We start from the raw sequence: 27,815 nt of genomic DNA, 5'->3' as shown, positions 1-27,815 counted from the left end.
ACTCCTGAAGCACTTTGCTTACACAGCTAATAAATGACCTGTATCCGAAACACCCCGTTGCTCTGGAAACCTTGTGTACTACTCCGCACTTCCTGCTACAGTTTGGCCTTTTCCCGACATGTCCGTATTAAGTGATTAGTAAAATCGGATGAGGCCTGGAACAGAAAACAAGGTACATTTTTTAAAAAAATGACCCCACAAATTGTCTTGGCAAGTTTAATGAGAGAGAAAAGACGAAGGTAATTAGTGTGTCTCGTTAGACCGGTTTTCTTCCGCCTGTAGTGTGCTGTTTTGACCTCATGCCATTTTCGAGAGCGCAGTCACAAAACGAGGCCAAAAGAGAAATAACCCTCACGCTGGATGCACACCTTCCTAAATTCAATCATTTTATTAATATTATTTGATTTACATTCAATGCAACTTTAATATAACTAATTAATTTGCCATGAGCAGTGCAGCGTGTCTAGTACGTTAGGAGCAGTATACTTAAAGCAGTATATTTCATGTTAGATGACACTCTAATCAACAAAGTCACTTCAGCAGTACCTCGCGTCTCCGGAGAAGACTCGCGCAAACACTTCAATTACACACGCGAGCACTCCAGTTGCGCATGGAACCTGCAGATGCTAGGAGCGCCGCGCGAGACCACTTGCCGGTGTCGTAAACCACTAGTACACTGATGACAAATCCACGCGCCCTCGCTGTAAAACAGCCGTGAGGGAAAGTGCACCTGTAGATTAGAGAAGCCTCACCATATATATTACACAAACACGTTGAAGTGAACACAAGACGCTAATGAACTCTGCACCCACGTGCGTCCATTGGGTGCTGGGAGTCTGGCCGTTGCGGGCCTGCCCGATTAAAAAATGGAAGGCAGAAAGGTCACCAGGCAGGGAGGCAGAGCAGAAAAGGGCATGCGTTCAAAAGCGGCTTGAACCGCCGCCAGTTAGCGAGGATGTGAGACCCGGAATCCGGTCCTCCGGTAAGGTCACTTGCGAATCTGAGAAATCACGTGGGGTAGCTGGTTTGCAGTCACACCAAACAGCCCTGTTAACAATGACCATTTTTTCTCACAAGATGAATTTTTTTATTATTTTTTTACATTTAGGATAGTTCCATGAAAGTTTTGCCATCACAAATTGTGAAGTTCAGATTTTTTTGAATAAAACATGCTCTCAAGTATGGTGATATTTTTTTTCTTTTTTTCTTACAGCACACACCTAGCAGTGAAAAGCGTTGATTGAAAGGCCTTATTTGTTTTCCCTGGCTAATCCTGGCGCCAGGGCTCAGTAGATCCCACTGTGTCTCCTCCTAAGGACTGGTTTTCCGGAGGGCGAGACTCAAAGGAATACCACTGAACCGATAAACCTTATGAGGTCTGAGTGAGGTGGCGAACGAAAACGTCAGCGATGTCATTGCTATTCTTTTGGGGCGATGTACGATGGTGAGCCTGCAGGAAAAGGCGTGCTCTAATCCGCACTAATAGGATTGGGAGGGGATCACACCTTTGCAGCCTCTTCGCTCGCCTCCTCGAGCTTCCCCACTGCTGGGAATCGCTGATAAAATGCGTGCACCATCCAATCCCACCTAAACGCCACCTAATATTAGCTGAGCCCCCCCCCGATGTACCTCTGTTCTCCGCTTATCTAGTACTTGTTGTGTGGGCGCACATTCTTCTCTTGTCGTGTTCAGTTTAAGGTGTTGACAAGTAGATCTGCTTCTCATGGAAGACTATGGATCTTCTTAAATGTCTATACACGTTTAGAGGTGTATGCATATATAACGTTAACTCATGCGTGCGTTCTCTCTCTCTCTCTCTCTCTTTCTCCATCCCAAACGAGATTCCAAGTAACCACGGGTTGTGCTGAGATCTGCCAAGTTTATCCTCGTCATCTTTGCGTCAGCTTCCCTTTTTTAAAGTTTCATTTCCTTAAGCCATGCGGCTAATTAAATAACATTATCCATTTAGTGTGGGCTTATGCACAAAGAAAAGCAACAGAAGCTATAGAGGAGGATTTTTAATCCGGCAATTAAAGACGCATGCTTTGGCGTCTCCTGAGCCATGATTAGCGAAAGTTTAGGAGATGAAACACAAGCCACCTGACTCTGCCTTATTCACGTGATCGTAATGAAGCCTTGACTCTCTCTCTCTCACACACACACACACACACACACACACACACACACACACACAGAAAAAAACTGCCCAAAATACAAATGGCATGAAATGCCCATGAATGAGCCCAAATACATCCTTTGTGTGCTGAAATAGAAACTCTGCTATGCTCAGGCAGACACATGAACAAACACACACACACGCGCGCGTTAGAGCAGAAGTTCCTCTGGCAGACTGATGAACTGGAGGAACACGGCCTTCTCCATTTCCCCCGTCTCCCTTCCACCGTGTGATGTCTGCGCTCAGGGACATGACACAGCAAGCCCCTTCACGCCTGGCGCAGCAGATCACAGGTTCTTTCCGTGCTTATGAAAGTCTTCCTCAGAGGGATAGCTGTGCTGTCCACATCTTCCCCAGAGGCAGCTATTTCCCGGACAACACGGCGAACCTCGAGCCTCAACGTTGCGTGTCCTGTCCTGACGACAGTTTCTCTCCCGGACACCGTCAACTGACAGTACATCTCCTGCCCGGTATTCCTTATCAACCATCCTGGTGCTTCAGAGATCACTTGAGCACTGAGCCAGATGAGCCAAGCGTCCGATGAACATTTGAGATGACCCAGAGGGTCAGCTTACCATTTTCACATCTGCATACGGCTAGTCGCCACTTCCCCTGTGCTGGTAGTGTCATCCACAGGCTCCTCCCACCTGCACCGCTGGTCGTGGCCTCCTGGTCATGGGCTGGACTCCTGTAAGAGGCACAGCACGACTGAGGCACAGCATGACACGTCAAGGACTCATTTTCCTTCAGCTCACAGCCGGGCCAATGTCGAGCTCTCGTTCACTTTTTTTTTTTTTTCTCACGGAGCTCCTTGCATCACCTTCCCGTTTTCCCGGCTGGCTTCCTCTGTGTAATTATCTCCTCTCTCTCCCGTTGTGTTTTTTTCCTCTTCTTCAGTAATTGGAACCACTGTTAAACACCACACCTGTTGGCTGCACAGACCAGGGGTGGATAAAAAGGTGTGTGTGGGGGGGGGGGAGTTGAAGCCTAACGGGAGGGCGGGAGGTTTTGATAGCCACTAAAGCGTATGTTGATCAGACAAATGTGTTGACACAGCTGCCTCGGGTGTTTCAGCAATGAGACACAGAAGAGCAATTTGTCACTGAAGGGTTGGGGGGAACATGCCGCACCGTCTACGCTGCGGGTCACGCCGTGGAGGCAAGAGGGATTGGCGAACTCCAGAGAAGGAGGGAGCCAGACCGGAGCGGATGGCGGAGCAGAAGCTGCTGGTAAACAGAGCCTGGCTTTGGCTGTGGGCAACTGGAACCATTAGCTGGCCAGCGGGGACCACCAGCTCACACTTGGACAGGTTAATTATGACAATTTGGTCCTGTCAGCAGCGACAATGCTGGCTTGCAGCTGTAGCCGCCTAGCATGCTAATTTCTCCTGCCGCCCTCAGGAGAGAGAGGCTTCGCGGGGGCAGCGCTGAGCGTGGAGTGCGTGGGTTGACGTGTGTGTAACGGGTGGGCATCTGAGCGAGATTGCGATTTCCTCAGCTTTCATACAAATCCGCCCGCTCGGGTGAAAATTAGCCGAGGCTTGTGTGGTTGCGCGAGGTGGGGGTCAGAGGGTTGCCCTCGGGGACTAGAACAAGCCCCGAGCTTCGACTCACCACGCGCGCACAAGCAAAACCGTTGACCGTGGCTCTGGAGCAGTGTAATACATTTGTCCTCTCTCGTCTTGGCGTTTAGCGCAGCTGGGTTTGCTAGCATGCGCTGTTGAATGAGAGCAGCGATTCCATAAACCCGGGAAGGTAAAAAGAAACAGTCTGAATGGAGTTGCTTAGCTTGGCACTGTATCCACGTAATACCCAGCGAGTCAACTCTTAGTCACGGGCAGAGCTTACTGAGAGCATGCTTTCAGCTCAGGCTTCACATGGTCTTTATAAAAGCCAGATATTTACATTTCAATTTACATTAGATTCATATTGTGTTCAGTGTCACTGATATCTCAGTGTGTGATGTACATAGTCGAATTCAGCCTCCTGTCTTTAGACATGCTCTTTCTGAACGACCCTGTACAATCGGGCACGAGAGATGAGCGACTGTATGAGGGTTTTTTTAGGGCGGGTTTTTTTTTGGCTCCTAGACCTTGAGATCACAGGGAAAGCACATCTTTAGAAGAAAAAAAAAAAAAACATGAAGGTGTTTCCTCTGAACTCTGAACAGCGGTGGAGAGGTTAGTCTCCGAGGTCGACTGGAAAGCTTGACCCTCTTAACAGCTGTCTTCATCTTCTCTGTGCATGCATGACGGTACATGATGCATGATGCAATGTTTCTTGCTCCTTTCAGACGCTCGTTCCCCAGAGTTGCTCAGCTCATGCTCATTTCTCCACATTAGGTTTTCTGTCGTCAAACACGGCTAACCTGTGCCCACTGTGGCATCGTTATCACACCCCTGGGTGTGTTGGTCATATCACATGATCTTGAGCCCTGATTGGCAGAACTGCAAGGACTTTCGCAATCTCCTATTAAGGTCAAACCCCCCCCCCCCCCCCCCCCCCCACCAAACGTAAGGCTGTCATAGGCCACCTTTTCTCTCCTGATCTGTCATCCTCAATCCATATGATGTATGAGCGATCGGAGGCAGTTTCGATGTAAAGGAGACATTGATGCCTGCACCAAACAAGGCATCCGGATGTGGACAGAGCTCTAGCACCAGAAATCTCCAAAAAATACTACAGAAATCCAAATCCAGCTACGTTGGATTCCCAGATACAGAGAATGAAGCTTTTTTTTCTTGACTGAACCTGATCTTGGAACAGCCCAGAGAACCCATAGCTGACTCTCTAGAACTCTCAAGCACTCAGGGACCTCTGTGTCTAGTAGAAAAATACCGATATTGTACTTGCCCAAGAGGAAAAACTAGCCAGTGTCTTTAAAAGGTCTTTAAAGTGGTGATTGGGTGAGCTTGTTGGATTGTTCGAGCTACGTTCGATCCAGTGTGTCGATAGTGATAGTCCGAATCAGTCAGCATGCCACATTACCCAGACACCACTGCTCTGTGCTGCTTACTAGAGCTCTGCGCTTGACCGGAGCCCTGATGCTCCGTGTCCATCACCGCAGCAGACGGGGATGAGTGACCAAGAACCAGTGGGTTACACCTAACCCCTGCCACCTCTGGCTGAGCTTTGAAAAGAGCCCGCCAGCTCTTCTTTATGGATCTCCATTACGTTGATGAGCCACCAGCTAAAAGGGTTTCTCCTGGACACGGCTGAAAACCACAGGGTCTGGGTGGTGAGCTGCAGGGGTTTATAGCATTGGGGTCGTGCACGAGCCGATAGGTTGAGACGTATTAGGCAAACACAAGGATGGTGAGAATTGGGTGGGGCTCTGTGTTGGGGCGGGGCTCTGCGTTGGGGCGGGGCTCTGCGCGGTGCCACACTGCTATATGAGGGACATGGAAAATCGTCATGTATGTTGTTTCGCGGGTGGATTGGGAAGTGTGTAAATGACTTTTCCGTGAGTTTTGTGACACCCCTGTTGGCTATGAACAGCTCCTTGTTTCCTGGAGGTTTGAATTCACTATAAAACACAGTTAACTGCATTTACTTTTCTGGTTTGTTGGTAGTGTTTGCTTTATTGGAAACAATAAAAATCTTTTTATTTGCTTATATTTTACTTAATGTGAATGTTTACTTCCATCCAAAAGGACTTATGTAGTTATAGAGTGCTACATGTTGATACTTCAGAGATGTTCTTTATCTGGGGGGAAAAAACGACTAAGAACAACAGGGTTTTCTCTTTGTGCCCTGCTCAAACAGAATGAAAGAGAAAATGGCCCTTCAACATTGCATGTTGCAAACAGCTCTGCACGAGGCATAAAACTATACATCATTTTTACCGTAAAAACATAATCGCTGCGCAAAAAGCCAAAGCAAACATTACGTTCTCGTGTCAAGATGAAACACCGCTACAAGGTGACGGAACGTAACGCTAAGCCTACAAGCTTTGTGATTTAGGTCCGGCGGGGGGTGGGTGGGGGGGGGCGTGAATAACCGTGGGGATGGAGGCCTGCCGGGGCCTGGAGAGGAACTGCTTGAGAAGCAGATGTTTTATGAAGGAATCCTAATGGCCTCTGTAGTGCCAGAGAGGCTCTCACTGGTTAGACCGACACTGTAACCAGCATGGGGGCTGGGGTGTAATAGATGCTAAATTATAGGATGTGATGTGCTGTTTTACGTTAACATTTTAGAATTTAGAGCAGGAGTAAGAACAATGCAATCTGCTATATTTTAACGTGTGTGTGTGTGTGTGTGTGTGTGTGTGTGTGTGTGTGTGTGTGTGTGTGTGTGTGTGCACAAGTAGGAGATTGGTGTTTTGATCATTCTTGTATGTTGGATGTTGGAGGAGATTTGTCAGGTAGTTATTCACAGAAAATGTGAGATCTCAACCCCCTATGGCTCACAGCTTGCCAAGAACAGCTGAATCTAAAACTTAAAAGCCAAAACAATCCTCAATTAGACATTGACCCTGTTTGCATAAGTGAACACACACTCAGAAGCCTTATACGTTTTACCACTGATCCACGAGGGAACATGGAAACCGTTGTAATCATGCTAACTACATTTACATTAACCATACAGAAAATCAGAGAAACAAGGGCAGATGGAAGATCTTACCTCAATGTTTGTATGGAATTGCTTTTTCCCAAAATACAAAGCCCTCATTCTCTTTCCAGCACGATCGTTTGGGAGTGGACCTGATGAGCACTTCTGGTGAGGGTTAGGTCAGGTCACAAGCTGTGCACGTACCGTGAATGCTGGCCTTCGTGTGAGTACACGCTGACAGACACGCACATGGGCCAGGGATTCGTCTCACCAGTCTCGCAGCCAGAGGAAGAATCAGGACAGTTTTAATGAGTGTGTGGTTTTGTTCATTTTTGTTTATTTATTTATTTACTTTGCGCAATTCGGGTCTCAGCACCTCTCTATGATGCAGCACACAAGCAAGCAGACCTCCCCGTTCCGTCCGTTCATGACTTGGCCGTGCACGGTCGTCCGAGCCCCGTTCCTTAAGCTGGACGTGTCCCATTTCTCCGAACTGCGTGCGCGTCCGCGTGTGATGCCAACGCAGGCTTGCTGTGGACCTGCGTGAACGAGGCCTGACTGGCTGCGCTTCTGTACACACCAGCATGAAAACGTCTGCCTTGAGCCTGCTGGATTTTAATTAAGGCTGGTAGGTGCCATGCACGAGTGGAGCTGCACCGTTGCCGTCAGAGAGGCGGGACTTTAATTGGATTCCCTCCCATTTCTGGGCAGTGGATGTAATCTGAGGCTCATTAGCAGATGACAACCAAAGCATTAGAGGTCAAGAAAGACTGAGGGACTGTCCCTAGGTGCGGAGCTGAATGGAAATGTCCTGTCATCTCCTTTCTCTCTCCCTCTCTCTCTCTCTCTCTCTCTCTCTCTCCCTCTCTCTCCCTCTCTCCCTCTCTCTCTCTCTCTCCCTCTCTCTCCCTCTCTCTCTGACGTCCAACGCCGAGTTAAATTTAAGACGCTAATCATCCAGTTGCGTGGGACTGGCGCTTCATTAATGTGCAGCGGAGGTGGGCCGGAGCGTCCGAACGCAAAGCCCATTACAGTCATTAACTCCCAGCCACGCCCCCCGGCGTGCTTACAGACGCCAGCCTCGTCATCGCCGCACGCCTCCACCTGACCTCGACGGGGCCACCGGCCCCCGACGTGCCTCCGCTTTTCGGATCCCAGTTGGCACGCCACGCAGTCGTCACTTGGGACCCGCGGAGCCGGAAACCCCTGAAACTGAATTCCGCATGAATCACTGTTTTCCTCTGGCGACCAGGAGAGAGCGAGGGGGACCATGAGACTGCCATCAACTAAACAGCCACCAAGCAGTAGAGGGTAGTGTTACTTCCACCACACTATATCCAGTGACTACAACAGATCCATATCGGAGTGAACATCCCGGGAGAGGGAGCCGGGATAATTACTCTCTGCAGGAGCAGGATTTCACACCCGCGTTCCCGAGGCATGCAGCGCGTTTACTGTTCTCCGGATTTCTGCCTCTGCGAGTGCAGTGATAAAATGGGGGAGGAGCCAGGTTCTGGGCTGTTCTTTTCTCCGTCGGCTGTGGGGGAGGAGCCAGGTTCTGGGCTGTTCTTTCCCCCCTCGGCTGTGGGGGAGGAGCCAGGTTCTGGGCTGTTCTTCTGGCCCTCAGCTTGGATAGGTGGCATATTGGAAAACCCTGCGTGAATCCCCTGTGTCCCACTTTTTAGTTTCATTATGTCTGTCTGGAATGCTTAAAGTAAAGGTTTGCTGGTTTTCCTCCCAGACCTTTATTAGAAATGTTATTCCATTTTGAATCATACATAGCACATTCTTACTGATGATGTTATTACTGTTATTGTGCTTAGTACTGAGGAACCTGGGCTTAGTACTGAGGAACTTGTGCGTAGTACAGAGTTAGTACTGAGGAACTTGTGCTTAGTACTGAGTTAGTATCGAGGAACATGTGCTTAGTACTGAGTAAGTACTGAGGAGCTTGTGCTTAGTACTGAGTTTGTATTGAGGAACCTGTGCTTAATACTGAGGAACTTGTGCTTAGTAATGAGCTAGTACTGAGGAACTTCCAAGGTAGCTTCTCACTGGTCACTCCAATGTATCATATAAAAACCCCAATAAATCGTCTTGACGACAACACCTCAGAACCTGTCAGTATAGTCACATGTATATCTCTGTGTGTCTTTACAGAGAACAAGTGAGGCCTTACTGGAGTAACTAACCATGATATCATGTTTGATTTTGAGTGTTAAAACCATCACTGAGGTTGTGCTAGACACAGATAAGAGGGATTACGGACTGGGCCGTAAATGATCTGTACTTTAATTGTACCTGTTATTATGGTGTTATTATGCTTTCTAGTAGCATGAATTCACTCTAAAACATATTTGACCTATTATGTGTAATGTAACATTATTTAATGTCACTAAAAACTCTAATCCAGTAATTTGTGGTCATTTCCCCATAATCCCTGGCTAAACAGGGTTTCACTGCGCGAGAAGCGCTGTGGCAGCTCAACAGGCCCATTCTCTATGCTGGAGATGTGCATTACCGTAGCGCCTCCACTGTAATTACGATGTCAGACTGTGGAAATGGGAACTGGGGCTGTGTAGGCTGTCAGCAGGACTGGGACTCTGGGGCCTGACCCAGTGCGTCAGGATTGGCCCAAAGTTGTCTGAAAGGCCCTTCTAACCACTGACATGGTGTGAAAGGTCTTAATTAGAATAAGCATGGAGTTTGGAGAAACTCGCTTTGTGTGCATGCGTGCACGCGCCGGGGCTCAGCGAGGCCACGGATGCTGTAATACAGTTTCCTCTCCTACCGCAGTACAATTGCACGATGACACCCACCATCGTGTCGGGGAACGCAACTCTCATTTTGCAATTAAATCAGAAACCGCGCGCCATATCAACATGCTGAAACTGTAACCCGGCAGAACAGATGCAACCGGTCTACGTAGAGCGGCCAACGGTCTGTATAACCTTAAGCCTTTGCGCTTTTCACATGCCCGTTTTCCCAGGGCATGTTTTTTGCTTGAGTGTGTGGTCTGGTGTGCGTGTAGCGGGAGGCCCTAGAGAGGAGACGCCAGACAAAGCCCACGCCTCCCTGCCGTAAACACAGGAGCAAACGGAGAAAGAAATGCAAGATGTCCGTGCCTGGGGAGGTACTTTACCCGAAAGGTGTTGGGATTACAGTCGGGTTTATGCCACTCTCGCCGGCCCGGCCCGGCCCGGTGCCCACTGGCTGCCCTCCCAAACCCGTCTGTGGAGTGGCACACGCCACTCGGCTCTGTGGGTGAGTGGCAATAGCTACCGGCTGACGGAGCTGACGCAGAGCTGGATCTTCCCCAGCCAGCCTGCTGCTTCACCGCTTGTGTGTTCATCCACAAATGGAAACAGGCATGCAGCACATGACTGTTGCCTGTAAATATTTGTTTAGTTCTCGCTCTCTTGCTTGGTCTATTTTTTTCCCACCTGGTGTTGAAATGAGGCACGCGTTAAATCCGCGTGTCTCAGATTGTGATCAGATCTACATGACTGTCTCAGGCTTTTATCGGATGTCGGGTTGCTGCGCATTACTGCAGTCCATGGTCAGCGTCCTCCGCACTAGTGGTGTTGTTTCCAACAGTTCTAAGCCTGTTTTAGCGAGATTCATTTGCTTTTTCAAGCGTTTTTCCATTTTTCTTTTTAAATTTTTTTAAATCTTATTACCGACACCTTTTTTCATCTCCCACGCTTAGTTCACCAAGTTCAGGAACTTGTCTAGCTCTTGTTTAACTGTGGTTTTCTGAACACTGGCTCAGACATGTTAAGACAGGGTCCAGGGTCGCAGGTCCAGAGTAAATCCGAGATCCAAACACTCCACGCGTGCTTGTTCCCCTGACACGTTTATTTATATCTCGTATATTCTCAGTGCCTATACGTTCTAATTTTGTACCGATCCCGTGTTGCGTGTGACGCGAACGCCCGTCGTGTTGACAGTGGAAAGCCTCCATTCCCCCGCCTGTGCTCAGCCCGGTTCTATTTCTGACGCCGTTCTGTAATACACGCCTGCAGTTCCTCCTCAAAGCCCCCACACCTAGACAGCTGTTGGTAGTTTGTGGCGTACAGAGGTCGGATTCCTGCAGCCGAGCTTCTGTGACACGCCTGACACGTGGCGGAGTCTTTCACTACAGAGGCCCAGACGAGCACGCTCGCTGGAGCTGAAAATTCACATTGGTTGTTGCGTGGCAGAGCTCAGCGGTGTGAATTAAGGAGCCTCTGCCAATAGCCTTAAAGCCCTCATTCTCTTTGATGTGGCTAATTGAAATGTACTAGACTGTGCTGCGCTTCTCTGCCTTGTGCTTTGTTATTGCTTGGATGATGCTAATGTCTTTAGAACTCCCCGAGAAATGAACTGGTACGTCTTTAAGCATTTTTATTACTGCGTGCGGAAAGAGGTTTTGGACTCTTTCCTAACATGACAGGTTGGTGAAAGAGTAAAATAAACTAACAACCCCTCTCTCTCTCTCTCTCTCTCTCTCTCTCTCTCTCTCTCTGTGTTTCTGTGTGTCTTTCTCTATACATCTGTCTCTCTCTCTCCCTCTCTCTCCCTCTCTCTCTCTCCCTCCCCCCCTCTCTCTTTCTTTCTGTGTGTGTCTTTCTCTATACATCTGTCTCTCTCTCTCCCTCTCTCTCTCTCCCCCCCTCTCTTTCTTTCTGTGTGTGTCTTTCTCTATACATCTGTCTCTCTCCTTCTCTCTCTCTCCCTCTCTCTCTCTCTCTCTCTCTCTCTTCTTTCTGTGTGTCTTTTTCTATACATCTGTCTCTCTCTCTCTCCCTCTCTCTCCCTCTCTCTCTCTCCCTCCCCCCCTCTCTCTTTCTTTCTGTGTGTGTCTTTCTCTATACATCTGTCTCTCTCTCTCTCTCTCTCTCTCTCTCTCCCCCCTCTCTCTTTCTTTCTGTGTGTGTCTTTCTCTATACATCTGTCTCTCTCCTTCTCTCTCTCTCCCTCTCTCTCTCTCTCTCTCTCTCTCTCTCTCTCTCTCTCTCTCTCTCTCTCTCTCTCTCTCTCTCTCTCTCTCTCCTTTCCCTCCCTCTCTCTCCGCACTTCCCGTCACTCTGTCGGGACAACTGCAGCGGGGACAACGTACATCTTCGGCCGGGACGGCGGGCGGATCAAGTACACGTGGCCGCCCAACGATCGTCCCAGCACTCGAGCCGACCGGCTGGCGCTGGGATTCAGCACACAGCAGAAGGAGGCGTTGCTGATCCGCGTGGACAGCTCCTCAGGCCTCGGAGACTATCTCAAACTGCACATTGTGAGTAAACGCCCATTACCCTCCTTACAGCCCGTGTCCCGAAAGCACACCTGCTCCCCACACACACACCTGTTCTTTCAGATGCATCGTTTTACACACGCACGCGTGCACACAGCCATACATGATTATATGACACAGTTGGAAAGCTTTCCAGTGAAAGGTTGGGGTACTTACAGGAATAATGGTCCTACACGAGTGCATTCTGCCATAAGTGCCACGCAGTCCCAGTCACAGGAGATGCGGCAGGCAACAATAGACGTAGCATCACCCGCATCCATGGAGTTGCGTAACAGAGCGGTGCTTATTTATGATGGCGATAGGGATATGGCTGATGCCACATCACACCGCTAATGTGGGTAATGACATTTCTCTCGCTCTCTCTCTCTCTCTCGTGATTGGTCCTGTTCTGGCTGTGTGCTGGCGGGGGTAAAGGGGGCTGTTGTGCGCATCTCTGACCTGCCTGTAATTCTCTTTGCTGTTTACTCACCCTCTCACCCCCTCACCCTCTCACCAACTCACCCTCTCACCAACTCACCCCCCTCACCCCCTCACCCTCTCACGCATTGGCAGCACATTTCCATTTAAGAACACACCAAGTTTGCACATTGAAAAAAGGTACAAGCACACACACACACATCACTCACACACGAGCCCAGACCCGTGGTGAGTTGCTGGCCCTGGTGTTGTCCTTAAGGGATGCGATACAGGCAGAAGCCCTGGTGCTGAACGCAGGTGTCAGGGCAGGTCTGGGTGGTCCGTGGCCCGGGGGGGGCCGGCCCTACAACAGGAGTTCATTCAACAATATGCAAACCAAACGCACCGCAGGTTCCTCAAACCTAAGAGCTGCGAAGCCCTCACAGTAAGTGCACTCACGCACTCGCACACACTCGCCAGGATCAAAGTGAGCCGTAAGTGGTCTCTGGGGCTGCAGCGTGGACGAGGACGAGCTCCAGAGTGAGTGCTTGCCGTCGGCGGCGCGGAAGGAGCAGGCGCGCACCATATAGCAAACATTAGCATCCAGCGCTACCCTGGAGAGCACAGGCAGAGAACCGGGGAAGGAGCGAGAGGGAGGGGGCAGGTGAGAGAGAGAAGAGGAGAAAGAAGAGAAAAGCCTCGTCCTCTTACCGGCCGTGACGTTAAGGCATGCAGTCGGCACCAGTGTAAAGGACAGGGATTACATAACGCCCTGCTGCGGTGTTCAGGATACATTAGCGTGGCCGCCTCTTAAAGCACGAACCGCCCTGAGCTGGCGGGAGAGGGTCACCGTGTGCGTGACCTCTCGCCTTTGTGGATACTGGATGGGGCTCCCTAGGGAACGTGCCAGGACTCTTCCCATCAGCCCGTGCACATCACTTGCATCACCCTCTTAGGAACGCGTTCACGTGCAGAGACAGGGGAGGAGCTGGTTCCTATTACTGATCGTTGCCTCGCTTAATCTGGCATGTACGTAATCCCTGCTTCTGACCAGTCTTCCCTGCATACACATATTCTCGCTTCGCTGTCATGGTATTGACAATTATGGACATTTGTTTATTCTGTGGTCTTAAAAAGTGTTTAATTTTGATTGTTTGGTTTGCGTGGTCAGACGAGGGCGGGTCTCGTTGGCACGACCTCACTCCACTCGTAGGTCATGTCAGTCACGAGCAACCGAGCCTCAAGCGTGCCGCGTTGGCTCTCCCAGCTAACGCAGTCCATCCCACTGCAGGATTTCAGCCTTAACGCGAACAGCTCAGCAACAAACTTAGCACACACCAGACCGACACTGAATACCTAGCACTAACTGATTGCCGTCCGTCCGCACACTGTTGCCCGTCGTGTATGTATTCACACTCGACCGCACCGAGCAGACCTCAGCTGATGAACGACACACCTTCTGCACCCGCAAAAAAAGGAGAATATGTGGAAAGGCTTCATCTGACGAGTATGCGGAGTTCTGAGTGACTCCTGCTTCTCCTTGTGCTCCTCCCTTCCATAAACCTGCTTCCGGTAACATTAAGGTAATAAAAAATGTTCCTGTTTTCCAGATAGAAAGCACAACAAAACCACTTCCTGCGTTGCACATTACAATGTTGCGCTAGCACAATGCCTCAGTAGATAAAGGCGCAATGCCACCAAACCCCCCCGCCCCCCAAAAAAACTTGTCAAATGTATGTTGAAGAGCCAATCAGAAAACGTCCCCGCGGCTGACTGATGACGGCGATTCAACACACACAGTCAGCCATGATGGCACTGACCAGGATCAAGCAGAACCGACACTGCAGAACATACGACGGTGAGTACAGATGATGGTCAGTCATCGACCCTCCAACAGCCAGCAGGTCCCCAACCTAAAACTCACCACTGAGGACGACAGTGCTGGGGTTGTGGAAGTGGTCCTGTTGTCAGGAAAATGTCAAAATTTGAATTTTTGTTTTTTAGGGAGGGGGGGGGGTGCGGTTTAATCTTGGGATCACTGTATTTTGTGGAATGTGCCCACGTGTGGTGAACCCGCTGGGTTGTTGACTCTCTGTGCGTGCGAGTGTGCGTGAGTGTGTGTTGTCGTTGCCTCCACTCGCTGGAGGCGTCCTGTCCTTCAGGGAAGCGTCTGTCTCACGCGATCCCCTGCACACCTATTAAAGCGCCTGCCCCGAGACACCAACTCATAGGGCGTAAATTTCATGCCTGGGTAAGCCGCTCCCTGTGGGGGCGTACGCACACATACATACGCACATACACACACACAAACACAACAACACAACAGGCTTGACATTGGCACGCAATTCTCCCCCTTCCCCTGTGTAGGCTAAGATCAGCGCGTTTGCTGTGTGCCAGCTCCAAGGGACTGCAGCTAGTAACTATGGCAAGCCTGATGCTCCCTGCTGTTGCTAAGTACTACTCAAATCCCTGCAGGGTCTCGATTGTTAGAAAAATTTTAAAAACTAAACAAAAAAACAAATAAAACACCACCACAAGCATGCAGTCGCTTGCCATATTTCGGTGCTCGGCACTTTTGAATAAACATGGCGTCTGAGTGGCAATCTGGATCAAGGAGAATAGATTCCTGTTGTTTTGAGCGTGGGCGCTGACGATAGCGAGCACGGCAGTCCGGGACCCGGTCTGTCGTGCCGGCACTTGAAGGACGGGCGAGCCGCACGCGACCGGTTCCTGCCCCCACCCCTCTTCCGCACCTCACCCTGTGAGTGGAGCCACTTTGGCGGAACCCCTTCCGGAAAAGCCTTCCGTGCGGCACGCGGGGACGAAAGGGATCGTCTCTCTGCCACCATCGCTCATCTTCACGGGCTCGGCATATGACCTGCAGCCAATCAGGAGCAGAGCTCTCTCCCTGGCTAAGAGCGTCACTCCGCACCAAAGAGGTTCACAGCACGAAAACTAGAGAAAAAAAGTTCTCCGGCAAGGGATGTGAGACTTGCGGTTCTCAGCAGAACAAACACACGCGCACGCACACCATCGTCGCCTCATTGGCAGTCATCTCTGATGTCTAGCTTCTTTTTTCCTTTTTTGTTGAGAAGGAGTGTGAAGCGAACACCTACACAATCCACCCATCCATCCGTCTTTCCAGTGATCTGGCATCATTTGGCTTAATCTGCTCTCTCGTATATATCTCTGAGACTCTCATATATCTCTGAGCTTGTGAGGTCCTGAGGGACCCCCCCCCCCTTCTCTGGTTTGTTTTGTGTGTGTGTGTGTGTGTGTGTGTGTGTGCGTGCGTGCTGCACACTCAAGCTGTGATTTCAGACTCGGATGTGAAGCAGGAACTGTGGATGTGATTGCGCTAGATCACGAACGCTCGCGGGGGTGGGCGGATATGCTGGAATACTGCATTATTCATCTCAAGGTGAAAAGAAAATATAAAAATATGTACAAATCGAGACTCATTTTCTCTTGGCGTCCTCCGTCAGAAAGTGACTTTTTTTTTGGATACTTTCTTTAGCTTCTGGATCTGGTTTAGATGAGAGACAAGAATATGAGAAAACAAATAGCAAGAAGATCACATGGACTCATCTGTAGGTAAATTGGAGTGAACTGTAACAGAGTTTCATCTTTGAAAGCAAACTTTTCAAAAACTGCTCTGGTACCTTTAAGACGGTTACCGCATGACACACAAACACCGTGAAGTCCGATCCTGCACATTACACAACATTCCTGGTCCCTGTTTTCCCAAAGCATCCATAATCTAAAATGAGAGAGAGAGAGAGAGACAGAGACACAAAGTTCACTCTCCCATTTAACGATGATCTTTGTGATAATCTTGCGATACTTTTGGGGAAACCCAGCCCTGACCGAAACACGAGGGCGTGTGCTCATGGACTGCCCGCAGTGCACACAAAAAAACTCAACGTAGCCAACGTAGCAGCTTGATTAAGGAGTCCTCTCCATAACCCCCCCACCCCCAGACGTGCGAGGCCACCCCAGACAAAGATAGCGTCTGCGGGGGTGGGCACGAACCGGAAGGAGGCACACTAATCACCCATAGCACAGTGGCTGGCTAATGGCGGGGTAATGGCGGGGTAATGACGGGGTAATGTCATTGGGCTGGGCACGGGAGGGGCAGCGGAATGAGCGAGGCCGCTGCAGCACAGCCAGATCAACCTCGTCCGCCGCCTCTGCGTAGTCCATGCTGTCGAGCGGACGAAAGAGACGGGAAGCACGGGGACGCGTATTACACACAGTTACGGCAAACTAGACGCCACCTTTCTGCCAATTCCAATGACATCAGTAACATAATAAGCCTGTAAACCCCCCCAGCTAATGGTTTAATCAGGTACTATGTCACAGCATGCTCGTTACGTTAACTAGGTAGATGGGAATTTACGGGACTGCATTACATCCTTCTGAGTGAGGAGGAATCGTAGCACCTCTGGACTCACAGCTGGGGAGTGAGATACAGGCTCAAATATATTCCCCCAAAAGCTTCATTATCTCTGGTTCTGTTTGAAAAAACAATAGAGGCTGGCAGAATGTTTTTGAGCCTCGTGTTTTGCAAAGGACACACGGCAGTGAAAACTTCCTGGGCTTACTTGGCTAGGGACACGTCGACCTGAGTATTGGCCATCGGATGGCGTCCGCCAGTCGGTTGGCATCAGTGACTGACCGTTGCCTGTGTCCAGTGCCGTGTGTTCTGTCTGGTCTTTGTCAGCGCTGTTTTGGGTGATTGTTCATGTTGAATCGGCACTGGGACGCAACCATAATGGAGTTTTCTGATTGGCTCTTCCGTCTAAATTTGACTTGAAACAAGTTAATACAGACATATTTTTTTGTTGTTGTTGGTCACATCATGCCTTGATCTGCTGAAGCAGTGCCATTATATTTTGCAACACAGAAAGTGGTTTTGTTGTGCTAACTATCTGCAAAACAGGTGGAACGTTTGTCATTACCTTAACGTTACTGGAAGCAGCTTTATGGAAGGGAGGAGCTCAAGGAGAAGCAGTAGTCACTCAGAGCTCTGCATACTTGCCATAAGAAACTCGCGTCTTCAGGAAGCGGTACGTGTTTTTGCGCAGGTGCAGAACGTGTGTGTCTTTCATCAGATGAGGTGTGTTCGAGTGTAAATTCCCACAGGTGACAGTGATGTCACGGAACATCAGTCACTCGTGGATTGCATTAGTTCTTTAGTGTCGGTGCGTACCAAGCCTTAGTCCGGACAGGATGAATCATTAAAGTTATTTTTCATAAATACTGACATTGATGAGGGAGAAAACTATTCCAACTTTTTTAACTCCTTCGTATCTGTTTAGCAGTATCTGGGCAGAAGCAGGGTGGTGGTAGAGGTGGTGGATGTGTTGGTTGCTCTGTGACAAATGTCACCTTTATTTGTATTCCTGTTACCTAAAGACTGCCCAGAAACGAGGCTCTGTTTCTATCCACCGCTGATGGGCCAGTGGTAGAAGTTTCTCTTCACAGGCACTTTTAACTGCACTGAACCTCCTGTAGGTGTTCGTGGAGACTGGAGCAGGGCTTGATCCTAGGCCCGGCAGAACTGCTAGACATGTTCTGTTGTGTGTCTGTCTGAAATTTCTCCATTGATATGTGATTGTCTGGAGCATGTTAAAAAATTACTAGAATTTACATTTCACGTTCAGGGAAGAGTCAGGTGTATATAACCTGTAACTTTCGTAATCATCATTAAAGGGCGGTTGACATTTTGGACATTTTTCAAATGGCTTTTTACATCAACATTAAGATAACATTAAAGAAGGCTGCACGCATTTTTAAATGTTTCTGTAGCATATTCTTTTAGGGCTCTCACATCTTGCTTTTTAGGAAGTCCTGATATTTTCCTCTACCGCTGGAGTGTGACATTTTGTGAAGCCCACGAAGATAGTGGCCCCTCACTTCAGGTGATATATCTGACCCTAAAGGCTCAACGATTGTCCGCACAATCCAATGTTGCTTTCTCCGCGATGGCAGCGCATGTGTGTAGGAGTCATCACCGCTCAGCTTTCACGTTTAATCACCTCAGCTGTTTGTTCAAGTTCCTTGTCACCACGGACCTGAGTGGCTCCAGACAGAAGGAAGGTGGGGTGATTTGTTCGCTAAATATGTAAGAGAGAGAGGGAGAGAGAGAGGAGAGATGATGAAGAGACAGAAAGATAAAGAGGAGCTTATCTGGCAGGGCAGTGAATGAATCCATGTGAGGGAGGGGTGGAAGACATGAAGAGAGATGGATGTGGGAGAGAGAGAGACAAGTAGAGAGGGATGAGGTAAGGGAGAGAGACATGGAGAGAAAGAGAGAGAGAGATAGCAGTTAGGCAAGACTTGGGGCAAAGGAGGTTTTATAGTTGCTGCAAATTACAGTCAATATCCCGTCGTTCAAAGGCGTAATGCTTTGTGGGCCCTGGGTGTGGTGTTCTAACGGGATGGAGGTTTCATTTCTTCGTCAGCATTAACCTATTAACCATGATCATTTCGTCCGGAGCCGAGGATGAAGGACGCTGGTGCAGGCCATCAGGTCAGAGCGACTGGAGCCAGTGAGGCCCGTGGGTTTATGGGAGTCCGAGGGAGGTGATAAGCCCTTAGTATGTGCGAGCCAGTCTCCTCCAGTGCTCTTACACAATTCCTACGGGAACGTATTGATTTCTGCTTCTTTTTTATTACATCGCCCCCTGTTGCTAGGGAGTGTGTGTGTGTGTGTGTGTGTGTGTGTGTGTGTGTGTGTGTGCGCGCCATCGAACAGGCATTTTGGCAGGTGTGCACTCCGGTCGGCCTCTGTCTTTGAGCAGAGAGGATACAGAGCGTCTTACTGCGACACTAACACGCAGTGCACCAACTACACTTTTCACCATTTGGGGTGGGGGGGGGGGTTAACTAAGGAGAAGAGAGAAGCATAATGTGCGTATGTCATGAGTTCCCATTCAGCTCTGTGGAAATGAACAGGGCCCTAACAAAACAAAACCTCCAGGCTTTCCAACGCGCCACAAAAGCGACAAAAGTGTTTGTTTTTAATATATTCGATCACCGTGGATCTTGAAATCGGCCTAAAACGGCACTACATGTGTGGACGCGGCTGGGGTGTGAAAATAAATAAGACTTCCTCCTTTCAAATGGAAGTGCTGGAACGGGAGAGAGGGAGCAGCGGAGAGAGAGAAGGATCGGAGGAGTGCATTGTCACCGAGCACGGAGGCTGTTAAGTCCTGACACAGCCGCCGAAGGCTGCCGGCTGAGGTATAAATAGAATCCCTCCATCCTGTTTCATTATGTCTTCTTGCGAGGGACAGACTGCATTTACTCACCTTACAACGTCCGCAATGTGGGATCCGCAGCATTAGGGAAATGCTGGGAAAACAAAAAGGGAAAAGAAAACCAATGGAATATTATTTATTTGTTTGTTCGTTTGTTTGTTTATTTACAAGGACGCACTGAGAAAGCTGGGGGTGGGGGGTGGCAGATGGTTATAGGCACACAGCTCCAGGGCAACTAGAAGTCGACTGTCATGATCTAAGGCAGGACAGTAGGGTCAGGGCTATTCCTTCGAATGGCTTTCCTGACATATAACGACTAGAAATGCTATAAAAAAAATTTGCTAACAGTCTGTTTGGTGTGAGATACAGAGCAGCATGGAACAACGTCTCCCATTGTATCTTAAAAGAGCCACATAAAGTGTGAAAAATAAGCCTTTGGAGGTGTGGCATTCATTTTGGTCTGATTTATTTGATTTATTTAACTTTGACATGGAGAGAGAACCCAGAGAGCAAACGTAGCAGTGTTGCGCTAGGCTTTGTGCTATCTGTCGAGCGCTAGCCTTTGGGTTTGGATTATGGCCAGCCAACTGCTTTTTTCCCCCGTCTTAGATGGCATTTAGCTAAAGGTGATCTAATTAAGACGTAATGGAGAGGGTTGCTCGCTGTGTTGCCCCCCTCCACCCCACGCTGGCTCTGCGGCAGAACTGTGGCATTTCTGTGTGGTAACTGCTGACTGCTGCCGTAATGTTGTTCGGATTCGAGGTGAGAGGCGCAGCTTTCTTTCCACATAATTACTCCTGCAGGGCATTCCTCGCACGCGCGCGCGCGCGCGCGTGTGTGTGTGTGTGTGTCTGCGTGGTAACACATGCTTACAGCATGGGGACATTCAGACGCACAGCTGGTCGGTCGCCAGCGCTGTGGTATATGAATACTCTGGCCCAGACATTAGGTTGAAATCACTTACATGTGGCTCTGGCGTAGGTGGAGAGTCCTGGGTGCGTTTACTGCTAATTACAACATCTTTTCGCTGGTGTCGTCCACAAAGCCTCGTGTGTGAGAGGCTAAAACACTGAGCAGGTTTCTCTGTTTGCACAGAAACTTACTTTGTGTTGTTGTTGTTGTTGTTGTTGTTGTTTTTCCCTGGTTTCCCCATTATCTGTCTCTGAACAGCGAGAACCGGGTCGCAGTTTTAATTAGGCCTCTGCGTGAAACCAGGCGGGGCGGTGCTCCCGAGGCCTCTACACAGCAACACGCAGGCACGCGCCGTTCACTTCAACGATAACACTAACGGGAGAGCCATACAAAGGAGCGTTTCCAAGTTACCTTCCCTCTCTCTTTCTGTCCTGATATATTCCTGTCCGGTTCTTGCTACCGTGAATTGTATTCTGTTACACTTGTTCGGCTGGACGGAGCACAAAGTGAATTTAAGTGGACGCTGACACTACAAGGCTGAACCTAAAAAAAAGGATCCACTTCCACACCTGAGAACCGCAAAGTGTAACTGCAGGACCATATAGAGGGCGGGGAACCACAGGATTAAAGCCAGCCGTTCAAACCGCTGGACGGAGAAAGCAGAGAAGCCCGGCTTGCCGTTTTAATCTCAGGAGTCCTGCATTATTAAAAAAAGAGCTTTTCTTCTCTTTATACGTCTAATTAGCTTCTCCAAGAGTCTAGCTGTAGCTTCGCATACCAAAATAACTCCAGTAAGTTAAAGGAAAAATGCCCCATTTCGTTGTATTATGCAGATTAGGCTGTACAGCAAAGTCAAACTTCCAATGGAGCCTTTATATAGTAACCTCCTCTGGTCTTCTAAGCAGTTTGAACCACGCAGCGTCATTAAAAAAAAAAAAAAGATCAATGCGTCCGTCTTGTACTGCCGTGTTCCCTTCTGCGTCATTACTCTCGGGCAATTACACAGCAGAGCAGGCAATGTTGTTGGTATGACAATATCAGGCACGGCCCTGGGCCCCTGCGACCCACTGGACAGTGCGGCCCCCGATCAATAATCAACCCACCACTCTGTCAGGGCCTGTGACTTAATCCATAATCATCGAATATTGGGAAGTCTGTATCGGAGTTCACCGCAGAGAGCATCATCGGGGCCACACAGGTCCGTTCGGAATTGCTTAATTGTTTACCGCCGTGTGACATCTGAAAAGAGGTTAGGAACAGAGAGGGAAAACTGGGGGGTGGGTTGGTGGGCATCAGGGTGGGGTGTCTGAGTGTGCTGTGGGAGGAGGAGTCATGTGTTTGTTTGGCAACCAAGTGTAAGCAGAGACACGGAACGATGTGCTGAATCTCATTAGCATCTGTCTGCAGGAAGGCTTTAATAGCAGCTGGACTGTGTTCTTGTCTACCTATCCATCCATCGAGTATTTGTTTCTTTCTTTCTCAGAGGTGGTTGTCTTGCTGGTCGCTTTTTTGGGCCTGTTGGCTAAGTTAGCCTCTTAGCTGAGGGCAAAACTACAGATGTAAAATTTGAACCCCACACGTTTTGGCCAGTCGACTCCTTTTTTGGGTAAAGGGTATGCAGTCTAAAAGAAATCCCCCCCCCGGGTTTTTCCTCGCGTATACTGAGTTTGCCTCATCTTTTTTCCCCTCCAAGTTTTTATGCTAACTGTAATTCACGCCGAAGGTCGGCACACCGGAGTCCGTCTTCTCCTTCCATCAGGCTGTGACCGCGCACGCTAGCCTCACCCTGCGTCCACTGTCTAAGCGCAGAACAAATCCAGCACCTGCTACAGACCGAGCCAATGGTGCATCGCCACTGGTAGCAGCTGGTGTTTGTGAAGCTAGTTTTGATCAGGCTAGCATTGCTTGGAGTAATCAAGCCCCTTCCTGGTATTGGTCAATGACTTAAATGAAGTTGGCAGGATCCCGTAGAGTCTAGGTAACTAGATAAGGGGGCGTTTACCAGGGCCACATCCTCCCGGCTTGCCTGACGGGTGTCCTTGCGCTCAAGGTTAGCGAGCCGATCGAGGCGTTATTAATGGAAATGGAGAACGCGCAAAACACGTCACCTGCGCAGCCTTAGTAATTGTTACTAAGCCCGGATTCCCAACAGATCCCATCACGCCGGACACGTTCGCGTTCCGAACCAGCGGTCCATCTCCCCTCTGAACAGAGGAAAGACTGGTAGTTCCAAATGGAAGTCAGCTGCACTCGTCTAAGCGTCGGGGTGTGACTCCATCCACTTGATTACAAGGTGAAATTGCGTCGGGTCGGGGCATCGGTGCGGAGCCCGAGGTGCCGGGCGTCCAGGGCTCATCCCCATGAGTAATGCTTCATTACGGAATTCTCTTTATCGGCGTCCATCACGTCGACAGTGAGCGAATGAGAACGGAGGGGGCCCGTGAACCAACACAATGGGCCCAGCTCCTGGAATGCTACAGGCTTTATTACACTGGAGATGACAGATTACACCCAAAGACAATGCAAGCGAGAGAGCGAGGGAAAGAGAAAGACAGAGAGAGAGATGGTCAAAACAAAAGAAAGGGCAATGATGGCATAAAATCTGAAGAATGAAGAATTTCATCAGAATAGGAGTTAAGCGTGGTTTTAATAAACTGCGGCACTGGCTTCAAAAGATAAATAGGCACTGCCAAGGCTGATCAACTCCCCCCTATGTACGCATATATCACTGCCCCCCTACGTCCCCCTCGCACGCTCACTCCCTCTGTCTCTCTCTCTGAAGTCCTACAGCTTTGTATTCCCTCACAGATCTGTAGTCTTAGACACCACCTTAGATGCTACATGAAACACAGGTGTGCTACAGGCTTGTGTGGAGGCTGGCAGGGAAACGGAACTCCACAGGGCAGCGGAAGGCTCCCACCAGCCCTGGAGGTCTCACCGCTGAGACTTGACCGCTCCGCAAGAAAAGCACATCCCACCACTCAAAAAGAACTTTAGAAGAACTGGTCATGGAAGGCCACGCCAGGGACATGTGTCTGCTCAGGTACAGAAGACTGAAGGATATTTTGAAGTGTAATTTCAGCAAAAATAAATTAAATGTCGCTTAGCTGAAGTGCTTTAAATTCAGTGTTAAACATTAGTTCTTTTGGAAAAAGACGGGCAGGGGGGAACCATGTTTATTTTGACAAAAGTTGGCGTTATTTTGCCTTGTAGCGTACGAACTAAAATAAACTGAAGACAGAAGTAAGCTGTAGGTGGCAGCGCAACGGTAGCTCAGCTGGGCTTCTGAAGGCCGCGTGTTCTGCAGCAGAAGCCACGGGTGTCTAAGCGTCTGTCTTCCAGATAGAGAGCCAGCCCGACTCACCCCGGACTCCGAGCTGCTCGTGCTGTCGGCTGGGAGTCAGAAACCTATGGCTGGCCTGGCCTCAAAAATCTTATGTTCAGAAATCCAGTGGCATGTGTTCACACTTGGCTAATATAATATTGCAACATTAGCATAGTGGAGGAAAGGAGGTCACACCTGCTACCCAGCCCCCTCACACACACACACACACACACACACACACACACTACTTTCATGCTCATTCCCTCCCTCCACCAGGATGGGTGGGGTTAGTGTTACTCTGCAGAGATCTCGGGTTTTAATGTGGGTTATCCATCACTGTGCCAGGCTCTGGATGTGCCAGGTGGACCTAGCTGATGCCAGCCTTGCCCTGTTGGCCTTGGTGTCAGCCCCCTCCCGGCTCGGGTTGCCCTCTGTCCCCGTTCCCTCTCCTTTACCTGGACGAGAGACGGTAGAGAGAAGAGGACGCCAAAAAGGGCGGAGCAAGAGGCCCAGCAGTCGGCCATCAAACGATCAGAGCAGAAGGACCTTCGTCGTTTTGGCTTTTGGGAAAGTTCTGTAGGAAAGGCAGGAGATATGGCCACCTTGGGCCAGTCAGGTGTAATAGATTACTGTTTAGGTTGTGCATGTGTGTGTGTGCGCACGTGTGTGATTCAGTCCATCAATAAACTCATCACAGGCATCATAAAGCATGTTGACATTTACAGCAAGGATCTGGGGGTCAAGGAGAAGCAGCAGAAGAGACCATTACTGCAGAAAGGGGGAGAGAGGGGGTCAGGGAGGGGAAGGAGAACACCCAGCAGGAAAGCACAGCTTTGCAAACACACGACCTGCATTGCGGAGGTAAAGATGAGTTTTATTTTGGTCAAATCCTCCGGATTTGTGTGGAACGGATCCTAAAAGAAAAGCAGTTGGACCAGAGAGGACCATAAGGACACACCTTAGTTTACGAAGAGCAGAACCTCCCGAACCCGGACCGAAATGGCAAAACGGACTGTTGGAATGAACCACGTCTGCCGGAGAAATTAATCAAAAAAGAAAAAAAAAAAAAAGAAAGAAAACGAAGCCATTCTGTGTTGTCAAATCTCTGGACAAATTATTGTGGTCAAGGTTCAGCTGAGGGTTATGCAATATTTATCTACAATAAAGCCTGAAGATATTAATACACGTGCGTGCGTGTGTGTGTGTGTGCGTGTGTGTGTGTGTGTGTGTGTGTGTGTGTGTGTGTGTGTGTGTGTGTGTGTGTGCGGTGACCAGCTGCCTGATACTACTGCCTAATTAAACTTCCCGGAGCGGAGCTAGGTATGCAAGTCTCCTGACCCTCCCCGAGCCGGACCTGTCCTCATTAACTCAGACAACATCACTGTTCCCAAGCCTCCTGCCCACCCACTCTTGCACGCACGCGCACACACACACACACACACACACACACACACACACACACACACACACACACACACACACACACACACACACACACACACACACACACACACAGAGAGAGAGAGAGAAAGCTGCTGTCGGCATTGTCAAGATATTGTTTAATGTTCACTGAAATTGTTTTGCCCAAATCAAGACAAGCGAGATGCAATGAGTGTGTACGTTTGCGTGCGTGTGTGCGTGTGCCTGGGCTTGTGCGCCCCAGTGTGCACTCAATCTCTCGGACAAGCTCTTGACCCTGTGGCACGTTCCTTATTGCTTTTGATGAAGTGTTGAGGCTTCAATGGTGAGTAGAGGCTGTCTCCCCTCTGCCTGTCTTTCTCTCTCTCTCTCTCTCTCTCTCTCTCTCTCTCTCTCCCTCTCTCTCTCTCCCCCCCTCCTGCTCCCACTCCTCACTTTCTTCTTACTTCCCGCTCCGTTGTATGTCTGTGTTCTGGGGGGGATACTGCATGACAGCTCCGACTTCCCAACAACCCTTTTTCTGCTCACTCCTGTGTTAAAAGTGCTTCCTCCACGTGCCCCCAACCTGTCGGGCTGCGTCAGATCCGAGGCCCGTCCTTAACGGGTTAGTCCTCTGTCGGGGAAGAGAAGGTTGGACAGCTGCTCCCCGCCAGGCCGGCCAGGCCGGCTCGGAGGCGATCAGAGGGAGAGGCACCCGTCAGGGGCGAGGTGATGAAGCAAACCCCACCACCACCTCGTCCTTGGTCTTCTCCTGGCGTGCTTCATCTCCGCTCCAAGGCTCCAGCGGTCCACGGAGGAGCAGACGGCCGGAACGAGAGAATGCCAATCGCACAAACGCTGCCAGCGCTGCTACACTGGTTCTGGAACGAGTTCTGAGAGGAGAGGTTTCCAGAGCGTGAGGCTCTGCAGGATGGCTGAGGCGTGTGATGGCTGCAGTCGGTTTGGCCTCTCTAGCGGTAAAGATCCACACGGTGCGTGAGATGGTCAGGCAGGACCAAGCGTAAGGTTCCACGGCGTTTTGCAGGGAAACTTGGCGTCCGTGTAAATAGGGGAAACGTTAGCTGTTATATCGCTCCACCCTCCCGCTGCACGGTAATGGCAGCAGTTCCTCTAAGAAGCGCTGTGTCGGTGACGTCATCAGGCTTCTTATTGCCTCAGCGTTAGCTGCGGTGCCGAGTTCCTGTCGCGTGCCGGGAGACAAAGATATAAAAAGCATGGCCGCACCTATGTGGAGTCGGAGTTTCCTGCTGTATTATTAACGGGCACAGCAGAAGTGGAAGGCATAACTCTAATAAACAAATAAGCCAGTGAGCAAATAGATAAACAAATGGAGAGATGAATAAACCAGCCCCGGTGTCTGCTTGAAGTCGTTCTTTTTTATCAACTTAGACGTTTGGCACAAGCTTGAGTTACAGTCGTCGTAGCGCTGGTGTGTTCAAAGAGCTCCCACTCAGGAGAGCGCAGCCTAGAGTGGGAAAGCTCGTGAGATCCAGGGGGTTCTGACCCAGGCCAGGCGGTTCTGGACTGAACTGCTTGAGCCATGTAGGGCCACGTTACCCCGCTTTAAAAGGTCACCGGCAGAATGTGGATAGGGAGAGCAGAAAAAGGTGCACTCATGCATACCATCAGAAAAGTTTGTATCTCTGGATAAATATTGTTGGTTGTTTTCCTGGAAAATCAAGTTTCAAGGAATTTGGGTATGAAAGGATGGGGACAGACCGGGTGTTGATGGTGGAGAGTTTCCTCTTCCCGAATCCTGCTGTGTCTGAAATAAGACGCACTCCTTAAAACGCACCTTCGGAATCTGTCTGGATAACCCTGCCCGCCGGGCGGCAGTGGGAGCTCGCCGGCCGTGCGTCCGCTGCTCCGTCACGTCTGCACAGGCCCTCCATAGATTATAGTGTGAACGCTCTAACAACTACTTGTGCAGAGACACGTATAATTTCACGAGAATGATGATATGTACGCTAAGGTTTGAAATGTCTGCTTTGATGCATTTATTAGTCTTCCCCCTTGTCAGTGCCGGTGAGACCACGTGGCCACGCTGCGATTGTTAAGGCCTTACGTTCTTGTGTGGAGGACTCGTTGTGGGGGGTGAAACATATCCTAATAGCCTGGGTCTGGAGAGGAAGCTTGTCTCCTTCACTGAGCTTCATGTCAGAAAGCAGTGGTCTTGTTAAACTAATTTGCTCTGGAGTTGAGTGGTCTAGATTCAGCCTTCCCAAGCCTCTCTGCATGCATGTTTACACACTCCCTCCCCACCCCCAATTTACTTGTTGGATTTTTGTAAATCGATTGCTGGGAGTGGATCATAATTTGTTCTTTGTGCAAGACAAACGTGTGTGTGTGTGTGTGTGTGTGTGCGAGAGGTGAGACACTTGATGTTTAAATGGTGTCCTCCTCTACCCTTGCACTAACCGCGTCACGCTTGCTGTGGCTTATAATCCCTTTTAATTACGGAGAAATTGCTCCTTGTTTTTTTTTT

The 27,815-nt window shown here is 49.6% G+C and overlaps 1 protein-coding gene across 30 annotated transcripts in view; it reads left to right on the top strand.

Moving 5' to 3' along the window:
* Nucleotides 1–27,815, top strand: part of LOC113578995 (neurexin-1a-like) — a 233,413-nt gene that overhangs the window by 127,174 nt on the left and 78,424 nt on the right. For all 30 annotated transcript variants that reach the window (XM_027012603.2, XM_027012602.2, XM_035529938.1 and 27 more), the window contains one exon: nt 11,814–11,995. In XM_027012603.2, coding sequence (XP_026868404.2) covers nt 11,814–11,995 — 182 coding nt within the window. The remainder of the gene's footprint in view (nt 1–11,813; nt 11,996–27,815) is intronic.

Source organism: Electrophorus electricus, chromosome 9, assembly GCF_013358815.1.
Source record: "Electrophorus electricus isolate fEleEle1 chromosome 9, fEleEle1.pri, whole genome shotgun sequence".
NCBI lineage: Eukaryota > Metazoa > Chordata > Actinopteri > Gymnotiformes > Gymnotidae > Electrophorus > Electrophorus electricus.
This window is presented reverse-complemented; position numbering and strand designations above follow the sequence as displayed.